The following is a 16,989-nucleotide window of genomic DNA, read 5'->3' on the forward strand; positions in this document are numbered from 1 at the left end:
CAAAAAAATTTCCAAAGAAGAATTTTCGGGAAATAGACAAGCAAATCAACTGGCTAAGCTATGTGACTATGAAATTCGAGTAGGGAAAGGGTAAAGTAGTAATGAACCGACCCCCCAGTGCAAGTTCACCGATGCGCCAAACTTTTTCTTGAAGAACTCTCAAACAAAGGGTATCTGTGCTCCTTTGTGTGCACTTATATAGCCATTGAACTTAGCCTTCGCGAGGAGAAGGTTATTATGCAAGAGATATTTGAGGGGATACTTGTATGTTTCAACTCTCTAAGAAGGTTCTAGCAAATATATTTGCCCGAGCCCTACTTGTTCACCAGTATCAATGGCTCCCTACAGCAACTGGCGTTGGTCATGCCTTCTGATTGCTATAGTTGTCCCTTCAAATCTGGCGACTGAACAGACGGTAAGTTACCCACTCAATGTTTCTGGTTAATATGGTAATTGTTAGTTTGAGGTGTGGTTAATGTGATAGCAAATATAGCTTTTTACTAAGTAGAACAGCTTCACAAATTAGTACTGATAGGGTATCATTTCTAAAATTATCTTGGCTAAAATAGTAGTCTTGCATATCGAGAATTGCCAGTAATTTTTATTTTGCCAATATATTTTAATTTTGATGCCCTATCAGCACTACTTCTTGATGGTGTTCTTCTAATTAAATAGTTATACTCGTAAATAATATATATGTACATTTTGCGACAGATCGAAACAGGTGCACATGAAAGTCGTAAGTGGCGCATTTTCAACAGTGATCGTTCTGTGTACATGATAAAGGTGTATCCGTATGTTAAAACTGTGATGTTTTCTTTCAACCCCACGAAGGACATTCGAGCGAGATGTCTATGGCATTATGCACTACGGGAGCTGTCGAAGCAGCGTATTGTTGTACCTAGAGAAAAGTGCTTGCCTTGATTACAATAAAAGAATCAGAACTCAATCAAGAAAATATCACATTTTCCTTGAGCAGCGCAGGCGCCGATTCTGTATACAACTTGGAACAGGTCTCAATACAAACTTGCCTAAAAAGATTATCTTAAATTCATATTACTCTTGCTCCGTGATACCTCAGTCGACTGTTCCGTCAACACTGCTTCCTCGTATGGGGGGCTTGTAGTGATCAGTAAAAAAGAATTTATTCAGAAAAGGTATCTATCACTAAATTTTAACATTGAAATTGTGAGCGGTTTTAACCCCGCACATTGGGATGCCTGGGCACACTACACATATGTTTACAGATCTCAAAATAAACAGAACCCTCAGCGCATACAGTTTCTTTGTGAAAGTGATGTATCGACTGACCTCGTTAGGGACGACACAATTTATAAAGGACAGATGTGGCTTGTTTGAATTCTGTATATGAATAATAGGTTTTGATGAGTTTTCTTTGGCAAACGGTTCACATAATTTGTGCGTACACTGATGAATACGTGGGTCACACAGCCTGAGATCAGCCTATATATATATATATATATATATATATATATATATAAATATATATATATATATATATATATATATATATATATATATATATTTATATATATATATATATATATATATATATATATATATATATATATATATATATATATATATATATATATATATATCATTATATCTAGGCATCCAGAGGAGCACAAAATTGAATAGAAATGTTTTATAGTAGCAGTGACAACAACTTGACGAATGTCACGTTTTTTGCGTCGATGCGTAGTTATCGTCACCTAAGTAATGATTCGGTACTAATAATGCATAAGCGAGACGAAATAATATACATAATATTGATTAGTATGAACAGTATCGAATATATTTCAAAATGGGTGCAAAGCCCAACTATTTCAAGCACTGCCAACACTGCTAAGCGATCATCGCCCGCAGTCTCGCTCCATCTTATGACGTCCCCCCACTAAACGCTGACGCAAGTTTCAGTTGCCATTTCGTCGGCTCACCGCGCACGTGTAAAGACACGTGTTCACCACCTCCATTGTCGCCACCACCGTCATCAGCCTATCTTATGACGTCCCCCCACTAAATGCTGACGCAAGTTTTATTGACATTTCATCGGATCGCCACGCACGTGTAAAGGCACGTCTTCGCCACCTACATTATCGTCACCGCCGTCATGAGCATCGTCATGCGACGATGAAAACACTAGGAAAAATTAATTGACCATCACCCCGAAGGAAACCCTGGTGGAGTTCGAAGCAGCAGCGATGTGCAAGGCGTTGACCTTGTTGGAAATGAGCGTCGACGCGGCTGCTGAAAAAGCATTTTAAAGGATTGAACGTGGTGTAGCATTTACTCGAGTATACATTTGCTTGAGACGCAAAGACAGGGCCGGTGGGTTGGGTCTCGTGCAAGTGTCATCGCAGAAAAACAACCCGAGTGTTTCCACTCGACGTGTGCTTGAGGGTTGCGGGTAGTGGAGAGGGTGAAACGAGAGATAAGTGTGTTGCGAGCGAGTGAAGAAGCCGGCAGCTGCGGCCGCTGCGGCGAGCGTTGCTGCGGGTTAGGGAGTGATTGATATCAGCGTGCACTTGCGAGAAATCGTGCGAGGGGAATGTGACATGAACGCGCAACTGCGGCGTGACCTTCTTAGCCCCACTCCAACACCTGCAGAGAGGGCAACGCATTGCAGCACGTTCGTATGGACGAATGTGCCTATGGCGTTACACACGTGATTGAAAGTGCTGCTTTGCATGTAATACGGTAGCGGGGTTTTACCCGGCACGGCGAATCATTTTCGGTACCATCACCTACTGAGTGGGGCCCCTGAGGACCCATGCTTGGGCTACGCTGGCTGGTAAGACTTACAAACGCTACAAAGCAAGCGCGGTTACGACCAACCATGGTTGACCGCGTTTAACTGCGGTTAGCGCCAATCATGGTTTACCGATGGTACACAGCGTGAAAGCATCCTCGGTTAAGGTGGCTAACCCCATCTGGCGTAGTACAATCACCAGAGCCACTTCCGTGAATATATAGGCACAGAATACATTCAGCAGCAACCCGGCATAAATGTCATATGTGCCTCCTAGTACATTCATGCAACGACTGGTACATCTTGTTCAGATTATCTATTTTCTTCCGGACTTGCTTTGGCGTAAATTACTCTGCGTCAAGCGGAAGCTCGGTGTTCCAATTGGTTGTAATTGCCGCGTACACCTTTGCATTGCGTTACGTGCTCCAAATAGCACTCAAATGATTTTCTCACACTCTTATCAGGCTTTACGCTTGGTTCGTGCTGGCTAGATTGTGCATTTTTCACGCGCGCTTGCCGGCTTGCACTCATCGGTGGTGAGCGCCGCCATTTTCTCGGTTATCTAACTAACAGATGTTGCAGAGCTTGGTTTCTTAAAACCACGGTTAGCGGCATAACCATGGTTTCATGTGCCGTGCAACATCAGTGAACCGCGATTAACGTAACCGCGGTTAGCGCAACCTTGCTTTAGACTGCCTGTGTAACAAAGGTATAACAAGGATATTACTTTTTCGTGATGGCCACAGCTTAAAATAGTCACATTTGCGCTCACGACAGTCCGACAAATCAGCTAAGGCAACACTACAAAACCGCAGGCTTCATGAACGCGCTGCGCAAACCAAGAGAAATGAAGCAAGTGAGGCCATTTTCACACAGCCAGGCGTCCCCCCCCCCATATGATGCCACATTTAGACACCGTGATTACAAAAATAAAATTTGCAGTCATCGCAGCTCGCTCATCATCCCTAAGCGCCTCAAACAGGTTCTAAGAGCTCGCTGAACACGTGAAATGCTGTCAATCCAAAAACGCAGTCTTGAGTATTTAGGCGCTCTTTGCGCTCAAAATAGGATCACATTTACTTAACGAACGCCATTCATACTGCACTAAAATAATGCTTGCATACCAAGCAGTCGAATGAAAGCCACATCTCGAGCTTGAAATTTGGTGTCACTGCTTCTTTAGTTATGTCGTGGCAGATCCCACATTCTGTGGACTTTGATTTCAAGCAATCTGCGAATAGTCTCTGCGGAATTTTGTGTCTTTAAGGTAAGTTCTATGAAGTTTATAGATATGTTTTTGAATGTTTAGCAGTTGTGTGTGCAGCTTAGGATTTCGAGGCACGTCTACTGCACTGGTGTTTACAGGGTATCCTATATATACATATATATATATATATATATATATGTGTATTATGTCAACACTGGTGTTTCAGTGCAGACGTCAGGAATGTAGAAGCAAAGTGAATTTTTTGTCGCATTATACAATTAGCATAATCAAGTTTCCTTAAAGTATTTTTGTGGGGTAGGACAACGCCTTTAAACAAGTTTCCGAGTTATAGGAATACATCTGTAATATTATCCAGTTTTTATGGATAGATGAATGATTGAATATATCCAGCTGCGCCCTTTAAGCTATAGGCTGCTCATGCCACCTAGTCATGAAGTCATGTACTATCACTATGTGCTGCAAGCTTGGATTTCACTCGCGCCTCGATTGTAGCCACCAATAAGTTAGCCTCGCCCTGAATATATCTACCCGCTTAAAGTCTAATTTGCCTTCACTATTCCGAAACCCCAATGTCTTGAAAAGTAGCGCGTCATTAACTCAGACGATAAGGTGAAGCCCTTTACAGAACGGTATCAAATGTTCTGCCATTTCCTCCTCGTCTCCACACTCACTACATAACACTAATGCTCCTTCGTAATTGGATCAGTACGCCTTGGTACGCAGTATTCCTGTTCTGGCCTATAACAGCACATGTTTACCCCAAGAATTATCGTAGACTTTTTCCCTTGCAATTTCCTGCTTGAAAGTTTGGTAGGTTTCCAGTGATGATTTCGCAAGCATTCCAGTCTTCCACATGTCTCTCCCTGTTTCATTAGCCTTCTTCTTAACCGATGTTTCCTTTTGACTTGGTATTCTGCTGTTTTCTAAATACTTGCTTGACAATTTTCGAGTTTGGTTGCTCCTTTTAGTATCAAAATTCTTCATGTACAAGTAGCTGAAAACTTGCTAGCCCAACGCTCCTTTCCCATTTTTCACAATCGCTCCTCAAACTCTATCTTGCTGCTAGCTAACCTGCACTCAAACGATGTCCATTCATATCACCCTGTACCCCTTGATTTTGGTATAGCCGTGTGTTCCAAAAGCAAGTCTACTTATGCGACGTTGTTTAATTTTCAATTTTGCTTGAACCTCTGACTTCATACTGAAGACTGCATTGCGAAACGTCTAACCTGGAACTATGACGCCTTTCCAAATGTCTCTGAGTGAATGTCTTTGAAATCTAAAAAAAACGCAGCATAAATGTCTGTCCCTTTCACAAACCGTGCCAAACGAGCAACCATCACATGAATATTCTTCGCCTTCTCATCTATTTTATTACCGTAAGCATAATAAATCTTTGGAACAACCTTGAATTTAAATGACCAGCGGTTATCCTGTCTACGCGCTACATGCCCTGCCCATGTCCATTTCTTCTTCTTGATTTCAGCTATGATATCCTTAACCCCCGTTTGTTCCCTAATCCACTCTGCTCTCTTCTTGTCTCTTAAGGTTACACCTACCATTTTTCTTTCCATTGCTCGCTGCGTCGTCCTCAATTTAAGCTGAACCCTCTTTGTAAGTCTCCAGGTTTCTGCTCCGTAGCTAAGTACCGGCAAGATACAGCTGTTATATACCTTCCTCTTGAGGGATAGTGGCAATCTACCTGTCATAATTTGAGAGTGCTTGCCGCTGGTCATTAAGGGTAACTGACTGGATTCCCAGAGAAGGGAAGCGGGTTAGGGGGAGACAGAAGGTTAGGTGGGCAGATGAAATTAAGAAGTTTGCGGGTATAAATTGGAAGCAGCAAGCACAGGACCGGGTTAACTGGCGGAACATGGGAGAGGCCTTTGTCCTGCAGTGGACGTATTCAGGCTGATGATGATGATGATGATGATGATGATGATGATGATGATGAATTTAAATGATTGCGTAATTACTGCAATAAAAAGCCAGTCTTGATTCTCAAAACTTCCATTAGACAAGGGCTAATTACAACAATTTCGGGAGTTCACCTATAAGAGCGCACCTAACTGATAATCTGTTTTTTTAGGATACCACTTCAGCGTCAACCACTCCACGCAGCGGGGTATGGACGTGGCCAATAGTGGTAAGAAAATCAAATGAGCTATCCTACTAATCTGTGGAAGTTCACTGAAAAACTTTCATCCTGGTTCATAAAGTGACAGGCACTCAGTAAGACAAGGTCACCGTTATTTTACTCAATGTCAAAACGATGTGCATTGTACTGATATATGGTCGAGCCTAGCACTAACAATTTCCTCCAGATATGCCTGCACAGCGTTTCAAAGGTGCTTGTGCTATGCCTCAACGAAGGTACAGTTGTCGTTACATCAATCAGAGTTCAGTCGGTGTAACGCGTTAGAACCTTCACATTGGGGTTTCACTGTCAAGTAGCACATCCGGTCACGGAAGCATTGGGTAGTGCTAAGTCCGACCCTTTTGCGCCATTGCTGGGCAACTAAATGTATCCTCCCCGCAAGTGGGACGCGCAACAGCACCGCTGTGAAGTCGTTGCTGGGTCACTCGGCAGAACGACGGCGAGTGACGGAAAACATGAGCAAATGCAACGTGCTACGAATAAATGCTGCAATTGGCCTGCGTTGCAAATGACTACGACTTCAACCACGTGAGCAATAAAGTTCAGTTGTAGGAATCATTGTAGCTGTTCTAACAAGCAAAACATCAAGACCGCGGGATACGGGCCATCGCGAATGCGTTGGGTAAGCGAAGAACTCATATTCTTCACAGCCATTCACATGACAAAATATTATAATGAAAGTCTTCTGCTATTGTTTTGATTGGCCTTCGCAGAGAACCCATGGTAACCTTGACGATCGAACTCGAAAGAGCCCCTGACCGTTGTGCGCTTCAATGTGTGCTTGGGAAGAAGACGAAGTTTTTCCTGAGTGGAATGCTGGTTTCAGTCTTTGTTATTTTTTCTCGTTTTCTTTGGTGCTTGTGAAAGACGCCGCTCTTCTGCCTGCGGAAATGGACGTAGAATCACCAGGGCCTCCACCCATACGTTCCGCATCGTCTGTGGCCACTCTAAGAAAGCGCTCCGGCCACCCAAGTGACATCGACAGTGAGGACACGCTGATTTACTATACGGCCAGTGATGAGAGCTCCGATGAAAGTGACTTTCTGCCCGTGGCAAGACACAAGGCGATGAGGAGGCTGCTTACGACATCTCCTTCCCAAAGTAAGGCTACCACGAATATTCAAAAGCCACCGGTTCACACTATTTTGTTTGTCCCGCTGAATGCCGCTGACAGCATGAACCGACTTAATTGCCAGGTCACGTCTATGTCACCTGAAGTGCTCGTTCCGGGACAAATAACAGACGTGAGAATCAATGGCCGCAAGAACGTTCTGGCGATAGACGTTACGCAACGTACTGCTCTTGACGTATTGACCAAGGTGAATGTGCTGGGGAACATCAACGTACGTTCTTTCGTACCAGATGGCAAGGACTGTAGGGTAGGCTTTATCTACGACGTCGACACTTCTATCAGCGATATTGATTTCCCCACTCTAATCAAACCAGTGACGGAAGCTACTATAATCTTGCCAGCCCGCCATCTCGGGAACTCACGATGCGTGAAACTAGTTTTCAAGGGTGACAGCCTCCCAACTCAAGTAAGAGTTGGTCATTTTCGACACACAATACGGCGTTCATGCCGAAACCTCTTCAGTGTCGGAAGTGCTGTAAAATAGGACACGTGAGTGCTGTTTGCACAAGTTCTGCTGTGTGCTCCCGATGCTCGGAGTCGCACAACACGGAAGCCTGCCAGGCAGAACATCGCAAAGGCGGCAATTGCCAAGGTCCTCACGAGGCGTCATCAAAGCAGTGCCCAAATGTGAAGAAGGAGATGCAAGTGCTGAGGCAGATAGCCAGAGACGGTTCAACCCACAGGGAGGCTGCTGACAAAGTGCGACGTTGGCGTTCACGCCATAAGAAAACTCCGAGGACATCCTCTGCCAAGGCCAGGGATACACCGCTACCCCATATCACGCACTCACCACCACAAACATCAACAAGTGCCAACAACAAGCATCCTCAGAAAGACGCAAGAAACATTGACCCTGACGCGTGGCCAGCGCTGCCGTCAGTGACACCGCCAGTAGAGCCGCAGCATCGCCCACTAAAAACTACTTCAGAGTGAGTAGGTCATGACAGTCAAGATAACGAAATAATAGACGTGATTAAGACCCTCGTGAAGACAATTCGAGTACTCCTGAATATTATTCAGACTCCGGCTGCCCACAGCGCTCTTCAAATATTGGATGCTTTGAATCCGGTGCTATCAAATCTAGAGAAGCACCATGGTTCTTTCTCTGCAGCCCTTACGTAAACAAGTGAAAGAGGCATCAATTTTTCAATGAAATGCCCGAGGTTTTAAACACCGCATTTCGGATTTTCGACCATTAGTTTTCAAGAATCAGTTTCCAATTATCGTAATTTGTGAACCGTGTCTTCACAATGCTATACGACTTTCTAAATACCAGGCTTTCAGATCTGCAACCCGTAAAGAAACCGGTAAGGTCATTGTTTACATCAGGTGCGAACTCACATATTTGAGCATCCAGTAACACTGGACGACAGCAACCAATACGTGTGCCTGACAGTTAAGTGTCAGAACGTTAACTTCACGCTAGTGGCAGTATATATTTCGCCTTCAGGCCGCTTCGACTCAGCAAGATTAAGCGCCATTATATCAGCGACACCTGGGCCATGGATTATCACCGGTGATTTTAACGCTCATCACCCCCTGTGGGGAAGCCAGAAGATGGACCGTCGGGGAAGAAATGTGTCCTCTTTTGCATCTGACCACTAACTATAATGTTTAAATGACGGCACTCTTACGTTTTTGCGGCGTCTGACATATAGTAGCTGTCTCGACCTAACTTTTGTGTCAAGTAGCCTAAGTACCACGGTGCAGTGGTTTGCGGACAATGAAACGCGTGGCAGCGACCACAGCCCCACCTATATAAAGATCAAGGGGCTAAGCAAGTCGCAAATTGCGCCCGCTTCACGGATAGACTGGTCAAAGTACAGATCATCCACAGAGAAGCAATGCGAAACAAACCAAGAAGGTTCTCTTGAAAGCCTAGAAGGTGTAATGAAGGCCACTATCCAAGAGGCACCGTTTAATTGTGGACCTTTGCCAGATGTTTACAAATATGAGGTGAATTTGGAGCGACTTCGCGCAATCTGTCGTCACGCCGAATGACGTTATAGGCGCACAAAATCCATCTACGACTTGAGGGAAGCGAGACGTCTACAAAAGAAGATTCAACGTCGAATCAATGCACTACAGTCGCTGCGATGGAAGTCACTATGCGAGTCGCTCGATCCCCACAAACCTCTTTCGCAAATATGGAGAATAATCTCCGGCCTACGAACATTGCCACAACAGCATCGTCCGTTCAAATTCCTTGCTCTCCACCAAAGCCGGCGTGAAATCGATGTAGCGGAAGACTTCTATGCCAGGGATGCAAACAAGGGGTCCGGGATAAACATGAGTAACCTACGAAACGCACCGGTGTCCAGAGACACTCAGACGGACAATATGTTTTCTCTAGAGGAGCTTCAGGCAGAATTGGCAGCATGCAAGCGCTCGTCATCGCCTGGACCCGATGGAGTCACTTACATGGCCCTTGCTAACCTTGGACGAACAGCTTGGCGTGCCCTTCTAGCTGTATACAATGACTCGTGGAGCAACGGTTTGGTTCCTTCTTCGTGGAAGTGCAGCCGCCTTGTGCCCCTGCTCAAACCAGGCAAATCGCCTCTGGACATGGCCTCCTATCGCCCCATCGCGCTTGCCAGCTGTTTTGGAAAGGTGATGGAGAGAATGGTGCTGACTCGCCTGGAGTGGTACTTGGAACGTAACCTATAATACCCCGATGCTTTGACCGGCTTTCGACGTGGACGGTCTTCCATAGACAATGTTGTTGATCTTGTCACGTCTCTACAACAGCAGAAAAGCCTAAAGAGATTATCAGCGGCACTTTTCTTGGATACTAAGGCTGCATATGACAATGTACTACATGAAACGATCCTGCACGCCTTGGGCAGCATTGGATTGGGAGGCCGCGTTTGCCTATAGATCTACAGCTATTTGAAGAACAGAAGCTTCTTTGTTCAGACAGAAGATGGCGCAACAAGGAAACACTATACTTATCGCGGAGTACCTCAAGGTGGGGTCCTAAGCCCTATACGTTTCAACCTTGCGCTCATCGGCCTCGTTGACGTCCTGCCACACTCCGTACATCTGTCGATATACGCGGACGACATCTGCATCTGGGCATCAGGGGTCACGCGTCTACATGTACGAGCCAGGCTTTCGACAGTGGCTACACTGACGTCAAACTACCTTCAAGGACGAGGACTTGAGCTGTCATCTAGAAATGCTCACTGGTTGCGTTTACGCGCAAGACAATAGAGAGTTTTAGTACTGCGGAATGGTGCTGCGTACGCATCACGCAAGCGCCTTGCGTTACGTGACGTCGTTTGCCACTAATTGGCTTTTAGTACGCCGTAGTACCCGCGTACGTAATGAGCGTGAAGCGTGTTGCGCCATCTGGTAGATCAAAATAGACGCACGTGTTGTTCACAGCCAATGTGAGCCAATCCAAGTGTTGTAGCCAGATTATGGCCATATTTTAAGCCACCCCTATCAGAAAAATTACCATAGTGGATACTGGAAAACATGGTGGGCGTAGTGAAAATAATAGTGGGCATGGTGGAAATTATAGTGGGCATGGTGGAAATTATGATGGCTATGGTGAGACGTAGTAGAAAATATGGTGGTTATGCCGGGACATACTGGGTGGTATGGTGTACAGATGATGGGTAAAGTGGAAATGATGGTGGAAAGCAGAGGCTAGATAGTGGGCAATAAAGGGACACTCTGCCCACCATTGCGATAATGCTGGGAAGCCCTAAGCATATGGTGGATGGTGCTTATTATGGTGGAGAACATGGTGTACCAAGCTGAGAAACTTTTCCGACCAATGCGATAATGCTGGGAAGCACTAAGCAGATGATGGGTGCTGCTTTTTATTTTTTGTGGCAGCTCGTCACGGTGATTCTGACGTCATTTCGCGCTCAAGTGTTGCCGACCCTGCAGCACCCACCATACCCATCATGCGCCATGGTGGGCGTTTCCCACCATTCACCCACTAAATTAATCCACTATAATGGTGGGTGGTGGTTAACACCATGCCCACCATTCGTTTTTTTCCGATAGGGACAGAGCCGGTCGGTGCCTTCCTTCGATGCCACATTTTACAAAACGAAGTCTCGCGCTTTCGCGAACTTGTTCGAGAGCAGCGCGATCACCTCATACGTAGCACGCACGCATCTCATGCGTGCGTACGTAGCAGCTGCGTATGTAATGCGATACGTGCGCGTTGCGGTCTGCGCATGCGCACTACGCAGTACGTTGCGTCCTTACGTACGCAACGCCGCCACGTACGCAGCGTACACAGTACTAAAACTCTCTAATGACACCATACCGCATCAGAATTAATGGAAACACGATCAACTATCAAAAGACTCACCGTTTCCTGGGAGTAATAATAGATCGTGACTTGTCTTGGAGCCCTGATATCGCTTACATGAAGAAGAAACTGACCATGATCACCCACGTCCTAAGGTTTCTTGCGGGAAAATCATGGGGTGCATCAGTACGAGCCATGCTTCAACTGTATGCTGCACTTTTTCTTTGCTTCATGCGCTACAGCCTACCTGTGTTGGCAAGGCCCGCATACCAAACGCACACGTCTTCCAGTCATTACAAGCTCAAGCACTGAGAATATGCCTCGGGCTGCCGACATGCACATCCTCAGCAGCGACTGTCGCAGTCGCTTATGAACACCCTATCACAACCTACATTCGTGTCAATGCTTTAAGAACGCACATAAGACCTGCCACCCGGATTCAATCGCATCACCTCGCCTCCCTTGCAACTTCCAGGCCATGCTCTGCGTTTTGCTCTATTATTGCCCGCATCGCACGGTGATTCCCACGAACTTCACGCACGCAGCAAGACCGTCGTTACCATTGGGGTATCTACATCCACTGGAAGCCCTGATAACCATCCCCGGAATGCAAAAGAACAAAATTTTGTCAAATTTGGCCCTAAAACAAACAACAATACTGTTTCTGCATTAGAAACACAGTGGACGCAATCACATTTACATGGATGGGTCAGTCACTTCAACAAGTTTAACAGGCGCAGTGGTAATTCCGGAAAAATTCATCACGATAAAGTTTAGGACCTCGCATCTGACATTATCCACGGCGGCAGAACTCGCCGCCATTCGTGCCGCTCTGGAGTTCTTAGTTGAAAAACCGCAACAGACATGGTCAATATTCTCCGACTCCAAAGCAGCTCTCCAGGTCATTGGCTCGCCATATCGCCATGGACCAAACGAACAGCTAATTGCTAAAATACGACTGCTTTATCACCGGGCTATAGAGAAACAACATGACATAGCGTATCAATGGATACCAGGCCACTGCAGCATTGATGGAAACGACCGTGCAGATGAAGCAGCCCGAACTACTATGATGATGCCCCTTGTGTAGCTATACCATTATCAAGAACGGACGCCGCTGCAAGGCTTCGATCACTTGCACGAGAACTGACACTCGCTCAGTGGAATTCACCGGCATTCACCAACGTCCGGCTTCATAATTTTAACCCACACCTACAGCTCCGTCTTCCATCAGGAATAACCAGAGCAGAGGAAACACTTTTGTGCCATCTGTGAATCGGGGTGGCCTTTACGAATGCTTATTCGTTTCGAATCAGAATGGCCAGCAGCCCGACATGTGACAACTGTGGCTGCGCAGAGACTTTCTCCCATCTTCTCTGCGAGTGTCCTCGCTTCAGTGTGCAAGAAAAGAACTGTAAAAAGCTTTAGATAGAATAGACAATCGCCGATTGTCGGAAGAAAGGGTATTAGGACACTGGCCGAGACCGTCCTCTGCACGCAAGGCATTGAGAGCGTTGTTGCGCTTTCTGCGGGCAAGTGGTCTTAGAGACAGACTGTAAGCAGCATCGTGTATCGTCTGATGACCTTTTCTCTTCTTTTTTTTTTACAATGTCTCTTTTCTCTCATCCTTTATCCTCCTTACCCCCTTCCCCAGTACAGGGTAGCCAGCCGGTCTGAGAACTGGCTAACCTCCCTGTCCTTCCTCATTTATTCCTCCTCCTGTTGTGTGCAGACCGTTGTCGCTAGCGATAAACATCCCGCACAAAGTGCCCTGCCATCTTTTGAACTGCCGTTCAAATGGTGCCTAGTGATGACCGTGATCATCACTAGACAGCATTTGTTTAGCCAGCATGCCTAGACAGCATTTGTCTACACAGCATGGTGTCTAGTGATGACCATGGTCATCACTCGACAGCATGGCAAGCATATGTTTTAATGGCTAACACCTGCGTGAATACTTGTACGAGCATCACAGAAGTACTAAAGAATGTAGTGAATTGGGCTAGTTGAATTTTCATACTTAAGCAACAGCGTAAAAAACACGCCCAAGGAAAGGAATCGCATGAGACAGCGCTTGCCCCGTATGTTTGCTTTCAGTGGCCTTGTATTTTTTGCCATTAGCCTTAAGGTAAAATCATTCCAAAAAGCCGTGAAATGTTGATCATCACTACCTTCAGATTTGTTATCTTGTGGTCTGCGCGATAGCCTGAGCCGTCTCGCAGTACACAGTTTTGCGTATGCTTTTACCGCACGAAACTACAGCCGCACGTATTCCGCACTTGATGTTTATTTAATGAAGAAAGCAATTTCTGAAGTTCGCCATTGACGCCTATTTTCCTATTTTGTCATTAGACAACATCCGCCTTAAAGTTCCCCGTTGCTGTCAAAAGTTAAAAACAAAAGTTGAAACCATAAAGCCTCACTGTATAAACTTCGAAAGATGATTTGTATTTGTATAAGCATAAAATATTCTAGAACAGGACAAAACATCCCGCTCATACAGGCTCACATATGTACTTCGATTCATTCATAGAACCTAGATCGTAAGTTTGCAAATTATGATATCATGAACAAAGAAATTTGCTCGGAAGTAGCTAAATCTTTTCGCACGAGGCCTCTATAACTGCTTAAGATTTCAGGAAAGAAGCAATGGAGGTAAGAAAAAATTAGGCTACTGAATTAAAAACAAACGCTACTTTCTGTGATTTTATTGTAGACTATGATCTGATAAGAAATAATGAAACTGTTTGAAAAGACACTTCCTCAGCCGGTGGCAGTGAAGTGAACAACTATATAGCTGTGAATTCCCGTACGGCATCGCAAGTGTACAAGGAGCGTTATGCATTCAGCCTCAAGTCATGCTTTCTTTATTTGTAGAGTTTAACGTCCCAAAACCACCATATGATTCTGAGAGATGCTGTAGTGAAGGGCTCCGAAAATTTCGACCACCCGTGATTTTTCAAACGTGCATCCAAATCTGACGAAACAGGTCTACAACAATTGCGCCTCTATCAGAAATGCAGCGGCCGCAGCCGCGATTCAATCCAGTGACCTGCCGGTCAGCAGCCGAGTACCTTAGCCACTAGACCACCGCAACGGGGCGATCGAACTCGTGCTAAGGGCACATTTTCATGAATAGCATCTGAACGTAAAACGCTATTTTGATTTCAGTTTCGTTTATAATACATACCCAACAAGAAATGCGCATGAAATGCTGCCACCTATAATTTTTAGGCTTCATTTCCTGTTCGTTACGCAGCCGAGCCTTCCAAGATGAAACAAACCACTGGTTATCACACAGTACCAATGGCCGCAAGCTCTCGTTATTCTGCTGAAATTATGAAAGCCTCTCAGATTACTCTGTCCGTGCCCAAGTGAATATGGAAGTGTGCGTAAGGACAATTGACCCATACAACTCTAGGACGCGCTCGTATGGCGTGAATACGCAAGGAAAAAGTACACAAAGCTAGAGGAAAGTCTCACAGTGCATGAATGCGTAAGGATGATGTTTACAATTCTCGAATAAGTTCGCAGTGTGTGGGTGTGTAAGGACCAGGCGTACTATTTCCAAAGAAGTTACTAGGCAATCTAAGTAGAATTCACTCGTCTATAAGCTAATGACGAGTCTGTGCGTGGCGTTCTGACGCGGCGCAGTGCCATATCCTAATTGAGAGAGGGTGTGTGGTGTGTCTGTGTCAAAAATAGGCCAACGATTATTCAACGCCAGGAATTCAACTATAACATGAAATCAATGAAGTATAGAAAACATGCGAGCGCATTAGGATTTTACCAGCAGTCCTTTACCTTCGAAAGATTGGCTCACCAACGAAATGAGATAACAAAGGTACATATTTTTTGTGTGTATGCAGTACACATTTGACATCTACCCATCTGTTCTCAGCCACTGAATTGTGCAAAGAACTCGAAAGGCGCTTGGGCTTTGCCTTAAAGAGTAGAACACTATTGCACAAGCGTCACATAATAATTTCTTTTTATAGAGGATAGCGTACAACTCACAACTAACTGTACGAGTCAATGGGTCCCCGAAACATCAAATGCATTCTCGAAGAATAAGGTACGACCCTAGAAGCAAGCCTTGCGCATATGCAAGAACAGGAACGGCAGCATAGTGCGGGTCTGAGCAGCATGCATGAAAAATGGAATGGCAGAGATTTCTTCGACATCAGTATTACAAATTGCATAAGAGTGAATCTAATAGTGCTTTTGGTCATGACTCATGCCACCATAGAGCCTATTGCGAAGCGCAGAGAGCCCGCGCTTCTACGGGCAAAGCCGTCGTGAGACCTAAAGATTTCGTTGCAACACCGTTACAGCCAAGTTCAGCCCGCGTAATTGTCATATTGTCACAGTGCAGAAACAGCTGCAGTTGAGCACAGGACAACTCATTTTAATTGTTCCAGAACACTAGCAAACTGATCGGATGAGACCCTCGTCTTTCTCTTTCGCTGCGCGTGCTCTTCGTTGTTCTCGTGGTGCTGCATATTCAATGCGGCATTTACCTCCCTCTAAAGAGCAGCGTCCCGATGCTCTTCTACAAAACCAGTAAATGAGTCCGAACAATAGGGATTCATTCGCACAACGTGCACGATTTCTTGTTTTGACTGGCGAGTCGTCGACAGGCTGTCAGCAACGACTACGTAATTAAAGTCACTCAGGCGTTTTAAAACGGTGTAGGGCCCAAATTATTTCTTCACCAATTTTAGGGGCGAAGCTCCTTAGGGCGTGGGCTGTGCGTCCCCTGTAGCCTGTATGTAGCCACCTCTAGTTTAGTTCTTGCAGTGTTCACTAGATGGCGGTACCGTCCCCTGTATGTAGCCACCTCTAGTTTAGTTCTTGCAGTGTTCACTAGATGGCGGTGCCGTCTCCTGTATGTAGCCACCTCTCGTTCAGTTCTTGTAGTGTTTACTAGATGGTGGTACTTGTAGCTGATGATGAAAAGATGCAAGATGTTATAAACTAAAGAGCGGTACTTGTAGTTGATGAAAGACGCGAGATAAAATAGGAATGATGTCACATATGGCGCGTGTCATTGGTTGAAGGCAATCGTTCGATTTAGTGCGGCGACGTACGCTAGGGGGAGCGTTGTAATAAAATTCGTTCGCTGTTGGCGCGCGCTCGGAGTCGCCGGATGGATAAGGCTGCACAGCGGAGAGAGCGCAAGGCGGCAGCAGCGCGCGCTCGCAGACAGAATTCCGATGTGCGAGCGAATTACACGGAAGATTCACAGTTTACCGATGAATCCCTCCGGAGCTTCGCCCATTCATCATCATTCACCCCGTGAATATGCCGTAATTTTTTTTGAGACAGTCCCCGGCGGCAGATAGGACTCCATACCGACACTTTCTCACCGCGTCCAGTAGACAAAATGTCGGTGTCGCAGATTATAACATTGGACTTCGTAATT

General features: G+C 45.5%; 1 protein-coding gene across 5 annotated transcripts in view; it reads left to right on the plus strand.

The window, feature by feature from the left end:
* Window positions 1-210: 210 nt before the first annotated feature.
* LOC119185126 (uncharacterized) overlaps window positions 211-16,989 on the plus strand; it is a 92,537-nt gene continuing 75,758 nt past the window's right edge. The window contains exons 1-2 of one of the 5 annotated variants that reach the window (XM_075872336.1): window positions 212-415; window positions 6,091-6,147. In XM_075872336.1, the coding sequence (XP_075728451.1) occupies window positions 335-415; window positions 6,091-6,147 (138 nt within the window). In that variant the 5' untranslated portion in view covers window positions 212-334. Of the gene's footprint in view, window positions 416-3,958; window positions 4,041-6,090; window positions 6,148-16,989 lie in introns of those variants that run through there. The other 4 variants (XM_075872339.1, XM_075872341.1, XM_075872340.1 and 1 more) reach the window with 4 other exon arrangements.

This window comes from Rhipicephalus microplus, chromosome 8 (genome assembly GCF_043290135.1).
Source record: "Rhipicephalus microplus isolate Deutch F79 chromosome 8, USDA_Rmic, whole genome shotgun sequence".
NCBI lineage: Eukaryota > Metazoa > Arthropoda > Arachnida > Ixodida > Ixodidae > Rhipicephalus > Rhipicephalus microplus.